At 40.5% G+C, this 10,312-nt stretch overlaps 1 protein-coding gene across 1 annotated transcript; it reads left to right on the top strand.

Annotated features, from left to right (window-relative positions):
• Nucleotides 1-1,405: 1,405 nt before the first annotated feature.
• Nucleotides 1,406-2,874, top strand: LOC136751808 (cystatin-like). Its single transcript, XM_066707578.1, has 3 exons — nucleotides 1,406-1,654; nucleotides 2,027-2,143; nucleotides 2,419-2,874. Exons 1-3 carry the CDS (start codon nucleotides 1,451-1,453, stop codon nucleotides 2,512-2,514), a joined length of 417 nt encoding a protein of 138 aa, XP_066563675.1. The 5' UTR covers nucleotides 1,406-1,450; the 3' UTR covers nucleotides 2,515-2,874.
• The last annotated feature ends 7,438 nt before the right edge of the window (nucleotides 2,875-10,312 follow it).

The raw sequence follows: 10,312 nt of genomic DNA on the forward strand, positions 1-10,312 counted from the left end.
TTCTATCCCCCTCCTTTATAGCTTTGGATCAAACCAATCAATCTATGTTAAGGTGAACCATGTTGCTATTAACAACAAAGCAAAAAATAAACAACCACACATTATACCAAATACACCTGTTTAAACTATGTAACTACAAACTAAATACATAAAACCAGCGTCATTATTCCCAGTAATGAGAGATACAATTCTATTACATAAAACACACATCAAGACGATACCCCCCCACATACACCCACCCACCCACACTTATGAGAGTGGAGCATGGGCATTTAACAGGAAATAGTGCTTGTGCGAGATCTAAATCGTCCTCGTATCAAAGGACACTAGAAGCCCTTCACTGCAACAAAATCATAAAGGAATAACCAAGAGGAAAGAAGAAACGGAAACGGAAGCGGACAGAAGAAAATATACATACCAGTAAAGAAAAACAAACAAAACAAATGCCCAACCAGATTAAACGCTGCAAGAAAGTAAAATGCTGTTTAAGACGTGATCCTCATATGGTTTCAGGGCAGGAAAACCTCCCCCACTTAACCAAACCGCTGTAGTGATGTATAATGCTAACGAACACTTTCAGCAGATTGAACAGTAAAACAGATCAAAAACAACAGTAGAACAAATGACAAATAAAAACAATAACAATAATGATAGTATGCACGGATATTTCCTGCTTAAGGGATGAGAGGCAAAGCTGCTTCATCACAAATTGTCATTTAAAAGATATGTTCTGTTTGCTGAATCCACCAAAAAGTGTATTCCCCTCATCTACAATTTAAGAATATGTCACAAAATGGCATGCCAGTTCACTTCCTGTGTTGAACAGAAATCAAATAGCCAATTTAGTGTTCTCTGCATATATTAGACTGTTTAATTATTTAAAAGAATGTGTGTATGTAAAATCTTAACAAGTTATTTTATGTTTTGCATTACTCCATTTCATATAAAACACATCAAAATAAATTGTATGATCATTGTAAATATTCTGGATTCTTCTTTCACCTTCTAAGCTAAGGGTAGAAATTTCAGAAGCATCCCTGCTGAACATTTAGAGCCAGTATGGCAATTGTAACAGGTTTATGTTCTCTGTAGTGTTAAAAGACTACGTGGGCAATAATCATGGCATTTGTAAGATGTAATGATGTCAATATTTAAAATTAAACAATTATATCTAATCAGAAACTATTAACATTAGTTCTGCAATACTCAAGATGAAATATTAAATTAATTCAGCAAACATTGCTGACACTGTGTTTGCATTCTAAAATATTACACAATTGTTGAAAATGAGCTAGAACATTGTTAATCAACCATCTAACAGATTAATAGGCAGAGTAAACATGGTACCGTGATCCAGTCATGGCTGGCTGCACTGAGCCCTGTCCTATATAAAGGCCCAGTGTGCTGCTCAGTCTACAGTCCCTCTCTTCAGTGTGAAAAGCAGTAGAAGATGGCAGACTTCTGGCAGTTCCTCTGCGTTCTCCTCTCCTCAGCTCTCCTCACTGTATCAGCAGCTCCTCTAGAAGCTATTGATGCCGATCCCAACAGCCTAGAGGTCCGTGACTCCGCTGCCTTCGCCTTGGAGTCCTTCAATTACTTCAGCAAGGAGCCCTGCCTCTACAAAATCACCAAGTTTGACACAGTCACAATGAAGGTAGAGTATGGTAAACTTTTGATGTCCACTTTGTTTGAAGCAGAAGAAGGACTGCTAGTCAGTCTGAGAGCAGTGTTCGAATTCATCAAAAACTGATAAGCTATTAGAAAGTATTTAGCTTTATTGGTGGACATGATGACATATGAATATGACCAGTATGCATCTTTGGAAAGTTTACATGGGTTCAAGATAATGCTCACTGCATAGTTACAATTTGTATTGAATATTGAAGTCAGAAGAGATACCTAACATTTCTTAATGCTACTTTCCAGTTATTTGTTTTGTCATTTAAGTAATAATCTTGCAGTCATGTAGTCATGTAGACTTTCAACATGTGAATGAGTGAATGAGCATTACAACCCTCTGTTCCAGGCCATCGGTGGAGGGGAGTACACAATGGACGTGGAGCTGCAGCTCACCCAGTGTAAGAAAGGAAAGAGTGCTGACCTGGAGTCTTGCCCAGTTGTGACAGCCCCTGCACAAGCAAAGGTAATTTTGAACAATGTGTTATCAACACTGAGGGTAGTTTACATAGTAAAATTTTGTCATGATAACTGATACCTGAAGTGCATAATTGCAGGTGCTTTCTACAATGACATGCAGTAGCAGTGCTCATGAGGAAATATCAGCACTCCCAATAATTCTCAATAATCTTACTTCTACAAGGCATACAATTATTCGAAAGCTGTCTTCCCATCAGAGGTCTTCAGATACTGTAAGAGAGTGTTTCTGCCCCTGAATGTCTGCCTTCTGTTCCATCCCAGGCCCTCCAGTGTGTTTTTGTGGTGCTCAATGCTCCCTGGAAGCAGGAGAGAGTGCTGATTAAGAGCCACTGCAGCCCAAGACAACAGGAACAGTGAGGAGCCGAGATCCACACCTTCCTGTCTTCTGCATTCCACAACAGAATGTCAACAGCTAAAATCACTCATTCTAAAAGCCTGTCGAGCAGTCTGCAACTCTGTACCTGGAGAGCTTCATTGTACCAGTGTCTTCCATCAGTGGGTATTCATCTCATAGATCTCGTCCAACACATACATACCCTGAGAAATACAGAGTTTGATTGGAATGAAATGAGAAGACCTCTGGAACCAGTGTTGGAGATCTCTTCAGTAGACCAATAAAGAATTAGTTCATTATGTCATATGCTTTTGTGAATCACATGTTATGGAATGCATTGTCCCAAATTCAATAAATAAATAAGATACAAAAACTTAAAACAATATCTAATATGATAATTCTGAAATATGTGAGTGAATTATGGTTAGATCAATAACTTGGAGTGGGCCAAGAGGCCAAAGAACCGGTCTTGGAAAAACTGGTCTGAATAATACTTGTCCTTGTGTTCATTACTCTGAAATCACTACGTGTTTAACACAGTTCGATCCATTTGGATCAGTTTAGCTCTTCTATGTTTAATTCCTTATACGCTTTTGACTACAGACAACTATTAGCAATGCATACATGATGCTAGCTGATGGGTTTTAGAATAATTGCACCACAGATCAAATAGCATGTAGATATATTTAAGTTAAAAACAAAACAAAACTTAAGGAGGGTCCTTGTTATGCAGTCACACCTACCTGCAGTTGTCGGTGACGCTGCATGTCTCCTGTAAAAAAGTAGAAGAGATACTGTTGTTTTGTTGTTGTTGTTATTTCCTTCTATTAATAGGGATATTGGGTTTTTATAGATTCACAGTTAATTCCTTTGTTATTATTTTCTTGTGTTATTTTGGGTAGGGTTTTTAGTGTTTAATGTGCCCCTTTTATTAAAGGCAATTTTAGTAATAGGATTGATTTATTTCCCCAAGTCCCATTGTATTGTGTTCCCTGCTCAAGTACAGTCTTTGTGCCCTGTCTTGGCATTTGTAAAATTAAATATTCTCATTAAACCTTACCCACTCCGTGTGGTGGAGTCTTGGGGTCCCATTGAGTGTGCCCAGGGAGGGAGAGAGAGTAGGTATACAAGGTCCTCTCTTGTTAAACAAAAGATGTGGTGTGGTCACGTATCATGTCACCCCTATCACCCACTATGAGGTGACATTAACAGGAAGATTAAATTGAATTTTGGAGAAACACAATGAATGCACAAGGAAAGTCCTTCAATGCCAACATGAGCAATCTAGTGGTATTGCTAGACACTACCTGTCTTAATGGCATCATGACTGATTCAATTATATGTAGATTGTTGTACAGCGGGATTCTCTTGCTATACATATTGTAGCAAGCGGTGGTCTCCTTTTCCTTTCATAAAGACAGGCAGGTAGACAACTGGTGTAAAGCAAGTTCAGGAAAATGTATAGCCCTTGAAAAACTATGTCTAAGGTTCCTATCTGCTGAGACTCACGCTAGGGTTGGCCATGCATTGGAGTCGGAGTGGAGCTGGAGCTGGTATTGCTGGAGCCGGAGCAGAGCTGGACTCAGGCTCATCGGAGCGCTCCGGAACCTGGAGCTGGATCTGAAGCTAGGTCATGGAGCTACTCCACTCTCTCCCCCCCTCCATTAAACTCTCCGAGATATTAAGTCCAGTTTTCTTGAATTAACAAAATATATAACTTCATAGGTATTGTTGTGTGTTAGGGGTTCTACAGTAAGATCAGTTTTCACTCCCAACTATTAGTACATAATAAAATATTTGTTATTCATTGCAATTATATGACACTCTGCTCACTCAGTGTCTTTAACACAGATACGCCTACCTCCTGGAGGGTGTTCTTGATCTGGCCAACTGTTGTAAAGGGATTTTTCTTCAGCAGGGAAAGAATTCTTCAAATCTTCAAATTCTTCAAGTCTTCCACAACAGTTGTTTTCTGTGGTCTTCCAGGCCTTTTGGTATTCCTGAGCTCACCAGTGCATTCTTACTTCATAAGAATGTACCAAATAGTTGATTTGGCCACACCTAATGTTCTTGCTATCACTCTGATTGGTTTGTTTTGATTTCTAAGGCAAAACTGAAAGCAAAACGCCCAAAGAACAAGCTGGAACTAAAGACAGCTGCAGTACAGGCCTGGCAGAGCATCACCAGGGAAGAAACCCAGCATCCGGTGATGTCTATGGGTTCCAGACTTCAGGCAGTCATTGACTGCAAAGGATATGCAACCAAGTATTGAAACTCACAATTTAATTAATGATTATGTTAGTTTGTAACAAGTACTATTTAGCCCCTAAAATTGGGGGTACCACATATACAAATGGGTGTAATTCCTACATCGTTCACCCAATTTGGATGTAACTACCCTCAAATTAAAAGCCTACACTTAAAGGACATCTTGATTGTTTCCTTTCAAATCCATTGTGGTGGCTACAGAGCCAAAATGATGACAATTGTGTCATTGTCCAAATATTTATGGACCTAACTGTATGTATGGACCTCACTTTGTGCACAGGGATATTGTCCTGCTGAAACAGGAAAGGACCTTCCCCAAACTGTTGACACAAATGTGGAGGCACAAAATCATCTAGAATATCATTGTATATTGTAACGTTAACATTTCCCTACGGGGCCTAGCCCGAACCATTAAAAACAGCCCCAGACCATTAGTCCTCCTCCATATAAATTTACAGTTGGCACTATGACGCGTTCTCCTGGCATCCACCACACTCAGATTCATCTGTCGTACTGCCAGGTGGTGAAGCGTGATTCATAACTTCAGAGCAAAGTTAATTTTGACTAGGGCCCGACAGATTTATCAGAGCACCGATATTATCAGCCGATAGTTGCCTTTTACAGAAAGATCTGTATCGGCACATATTCCACCGATAATGCACCAATATATTTTCTCAAACTATTGGCTAAATATATATTAAAAAAAACCATAAAATCCTCCATCAGGCTTCAGACAATAAATATATACGTTTATTTGGTTTTACAGTCATTATGTTAATGATTTACCATTATTTTTTAACATAGTTATGGTGCTTTAGTTTGCCCTGGAAGCTCCAACTCCACATTGATTCTCATGCGCTGCAGTCTCACTGCTGAACACCGCGGTGAAACAAACACACACGTCCACTGAGAAACACAGGGTGTATAAACCAATAAACGTTTTTCACTGAAATCCTCATAACCAATAGAAAGTATTTTTGAAAGCTGTGCTGCATTTGAGTATCCATGGTTTTGATTGATTGTTTATTTTCGTCATGACTGAAGATTACCATATACTATGGCATAGAGGTGCATTTTTACTGAAAAGTTAATTAAATCGCTTTTCAAAATTCACAATAGCAATTAAAATAAAGAAAAACAGTAAATGTTCACTGAAGATGTTGACTTGGATATCAGCAAACGAAAACTGTCTCCAAATCACAATCAAGCTGTAAATCAGAAGCGGTTACATTGTAGGCTGTTATTATTTAGCATTGTTGCAAGCTATTGATCAGTTTAACTGCGTGTGTCCGGCACGGTCTTTGTTAGATATAAAGCGACCATTAATTGTGGTATTAGCACTTGTAGCGTAAGGTACACTTATAAATTTCAATTAAAGAAGTGAATTTATAGTATCACCTTATCACGAATCCTGGAATCTTGTAGAACTCAATTTCTGTAATAATTGGACGCAGACACCAATTCCAAAGATATAAATTGTCAAATTTATTCAAAACAAAGACTAAATGTAGCACTACACTAATTATACAAAAGGGAAAAACTAATTAAAAATTCAACTCTAGATCAACAAATCAAAGACAAATCACTTCCGTGACCAAATCAAAGACCATGGGATCGCATATGATAAGACAAATCGTTAAACATAAAAGGTTATAAACACATTGACTACAATACCGGTTAGTAAGACGAAGGTGAGTCTCTCATTAGTATTATTAGTCAGACATTAAATAACTACGCAGGTTAGTATTTATGTCAGGTAACTTCTCGTTATATATATATCAGTCTCATTTACGTTTAGGTGCCGAGAAAGATCCTATCATTACTTGTTACCACAATTTCCCTTAACTGATTATTATTCAATGATTAAGGATAGGCAGGGCCACCAATAATCTAATGTCTATTAACTTGTGTCAATTTCAGATTAAACAGTTAAACAGGAATGAGAAGATATTTCTCGGCGTTGACAGATTTTATTTCTAAAATTATCAACAAAACAGTTTAATGCAACACACATTTATATTTAAGAAAACTAAATGATATTACACATTCTAGAGTTATGAATCACAGATTAACATTTCTAATTGATTTCTCAAATGTCATGAATCATGAACTCCAAACTGTTAAACTTATCTGAACTTCGTCGCAGAGAGGCCTCTCTGTCTTCGGGCTCAGATAACAGCACACGGCACGAGGTCCGTGTGGTTTGGAACAAAGGCAGTCTGGTTCGGCTTTGTCCAAGAACTTCCACTCAGTCGATGCACCTGGAAGTTGGGGTTTCGCGAAAGTAGAGTCGTTTCCAAACAGATTTTCCACTGGTTTGAAGGCTCCAAGGTTGTGCACAAAATCTTCTTGGCAAGCAGGGTCTCTCACCGTACTTATTTGAAGACAAAGTCTTTGAGGAAAGCAGGGCCCTGTTTGTTCCAAGGGTCAAGTTTCTTAAGACTCAAATAGCTATTTAAATGACTGACACTTTCGTATTCAGTCGACTTAGTCAATTGTCCAGCTGTAAAACTCCACTGATCAGGTGGGCACAGGCGGGCATGCGCAGTCTGTAAAGTTCTTTATTTAATAAAGTCCTTTAAAAGAATTCTTCGTACGGCTCAATGTCCTTCTCCCAGTTTAACTCTTCTGTTGCCGGCAAAGACTTGGTTGGTTTCTGGTTCCGGTTCTGGCAACAGAGCTACAGGTTGAGCTGTGGCAGCGAGTTACTGGTTCAGGTGAGAGAGAGAGAGAGAGAGAGAGAGAGAAAGAGAAAGACTGTCCACTGTTCCTTATAGTCTGTCAGATCAATAGGTGATTGGTTCCTGAGTTCTTGAGATTGGATTTCGGTTTCAGCCCCCAGTGTCCTATTGGAGGGGGGCTTGATTTATGACTGATGTCAATCCATGCCATCTTTTGGAAATGCCGGTTGACCTGGGTTCGTAGCTCTATGTCGGGATTTCGGCTCTCATCCACTTCAAAGAGTTTTTATCACCTACAGGCCCCTTTCTCCAGACATTTCACAGCAGGACTCTAAACCATTCGGCCCATTCTCGGTGCCATCCTCCCCAAAACTATCACTTTGATGCAAACCAGTTCCAAGCTGATGAGCTAAGGAAATCTGATAACTTTGGGGGGGAGAGGTCTTTTTTAGATCAGTGCTTCAGCTCAGAGCCCAACATGCTCTTCTCAAAATACACCCAACATAACGCTACACACTCCTACATGGGAGGGATTGCCATCCTGACAGCCTTGTGTCATTCAACACAGCACAGGTGTGTACTGTCCTAATTAGTTACAGGAGGAGTATTTAATAGCCCCCTGGACCTCTGCGCCAGCAGCCTTCAGTGCCCCTCTCTTCCAAAGAGCCCCATCTCCAAGGGGCAGGGACTCTAGCTGTGGGACTCCAGCAAGGAGAAGACTGCGAGGAGACGCTGCACAGCAACAACAGGCAACCATGACGATCTCTCCGATTCCTGTCCTGCTTTCTCCTTCCACTCGGCGTGCACCTGCATGCCATTGCCTCCCTAATCCCTCTAACTTCATCTCCTTGCCTCTCCCCTCCTCCTCCCTCCCCTCTACTCCACTCTCTGGAGGCCTGTGGAACTGCCACTCAGCTTCCAACAAGGCCGACTTCATCTCCGACTTCCCCTGCCACCACTCTCAGGATTTCCTCACTCTCACCGAGACTTGGATCTCCCCTGAGAACTGAACCACCCCTGCCGCCCTATCCTCTCTGTTTGTCCTATCCTACTCCCCCTGTCTTACCGGGAGGGGAGGAGGAACAGGATTCCTGCTCTCCCCCTCTCTCCTCTTCTCTGTCCCCCCCTTTCTTTCCTTTATCACAACTAGCAGCTTTGAATTCCACGCAGTGGAACTTACCTCTCCTTCTCACCTCTTTCTTCTAGTTTAGTTAATCTACTGTCCTCCCAGTCCACTCGCCTCCTGCCTGGATGAACTCGACTTTCTTCTCTCCTCCCTCCTTGGAGCCTTGGATCTCTTCCGTTCTGCGCTTGACCCGAACCAGTCTGCGTGCCTCTGAACAGAAGTGGAAAAGGTCCAAACTCACAGCTGCCCTCAAACTTTACCGCTCTCTGTCCTCATTCTCCTCACTCACCTCAGCCAAGAAGTCTTACTTCCAATCACTCTTTGAATCCACTGTCCACAACCCCCGCAAACTCCACTCCACCTTCTCCTCCCTCTTTGCCCCCCTCCCCCTCCTCCTCCTCCTCCCTCCCCTAACTTCAGTTCCTAAAATTATAGGCCTAACTGTGAGAAAAAGTTTGTCATTATATTCTTAAGCTGCTAAAACAACTGAAACAAGAAACAAATGTAGAGAAAATCTGTAAGTGTAAATTCCCCCCTTAGGCCCCCCAAAAACTTAGCTACAGCACTGCACCAAATGGACACAGTGGGGTTCCCTCACGTCACGTCCATCAATCTGGAGGTGCGCTGCAGGGAGGAGCGACTGAGCTGCGCTGTATCAAAAGGTAAAGTCAGATGTGCTTCTCCATTTGAAGTTCTACCAAACACACACAAATTTAATGCTAAATTTAATTAGTAATGAATGCAATCATTGCATGTAGCTCATGAAAAGGGCAATTCATCCGAGAGAGCACGTAACATAATGTTAGCCAAAAGTAAAAAATGTTGGTGCTAGCTAAAAGGAGTTCATCATCAAGACGTGATTTGTAGGAGCACTTTGCCGTTTAATTACCTTTTTCTAGACACTGTATATATTTTTGTTTTATATACAGTCTATAGTAAAGAAAAAATAAGCTGAGAAGCACCGTTTTGCAGTGTTAAACGCTACAATGTTTAGTTTGAATTCATAACGTTCAAGCAACGTGTTTGCTGCCATTGCGCGGGGACTGTATGATCTTACAACTGACAGTGAGTATAATGCTTTGATCATTTTTATTGTAGGCTATTTATTAGTCTCGTTGTGGTCCTAGTACAGTGTATTTATATACATGGATTTTAACCAGATTCTTTTACTACTGTAGGTCAGAATTGGGCTATAAAAATGAAAAGAAAAAGTAAACAGAGATATTTCCCGCTTTTTCAAAAAGAAAATGCTCAAGAGTGGACAGGAGGAGCAAGAGAGACCAGAAGACCAGAAGGTGAGGAAATGAGTGAAGGGGAAAATAGAGAAAGCAAAATGAATGTGAGGGACGAAGATGAGGAGGAAAGTGATTAAGAAGGTGGGACAGAAGCAGGGAATGATGAGGAAGAGACAGATGAGGACAGGGAGGTGGCTGATCCTGCTGCAGTTCCAGCCGGACCACATGGTACGTTTTCACACTCTGTTAATATAAATTCCAGTGCAGTAACATACCGGTCATATCGGTCATTAAAATAACTTGAAAATGTTATTTTCAATTTTATGCATGTTCTATACAGCCATAGGGTTAGATGAAGTAGTTTTGCTATATGTGCAAATGTGTACCGTTTCAGCAGTAATTATGATCAAACTTTGATAATAATTACATATGATTGATCAAAATTGCTATCAAATGAATGCTATGATTGGTGGAAAAAATGCAAAACAGTTTAGATAATTCTATTTGCTAC

Source organism: Amia ocellicauda, chromosome 6, assembly GCF_036373705.1.
Source record: "Amia ocellicauda isolate fAmiCal2 chromosome 6, fAmiCal2.hap1, whole genome shotgun sequence".
NCBI lineage: Eukaryota > Metazoa > Chordata > Actinopteri > Amiiformes > Amiidae > Amia > Amia ocellicauda.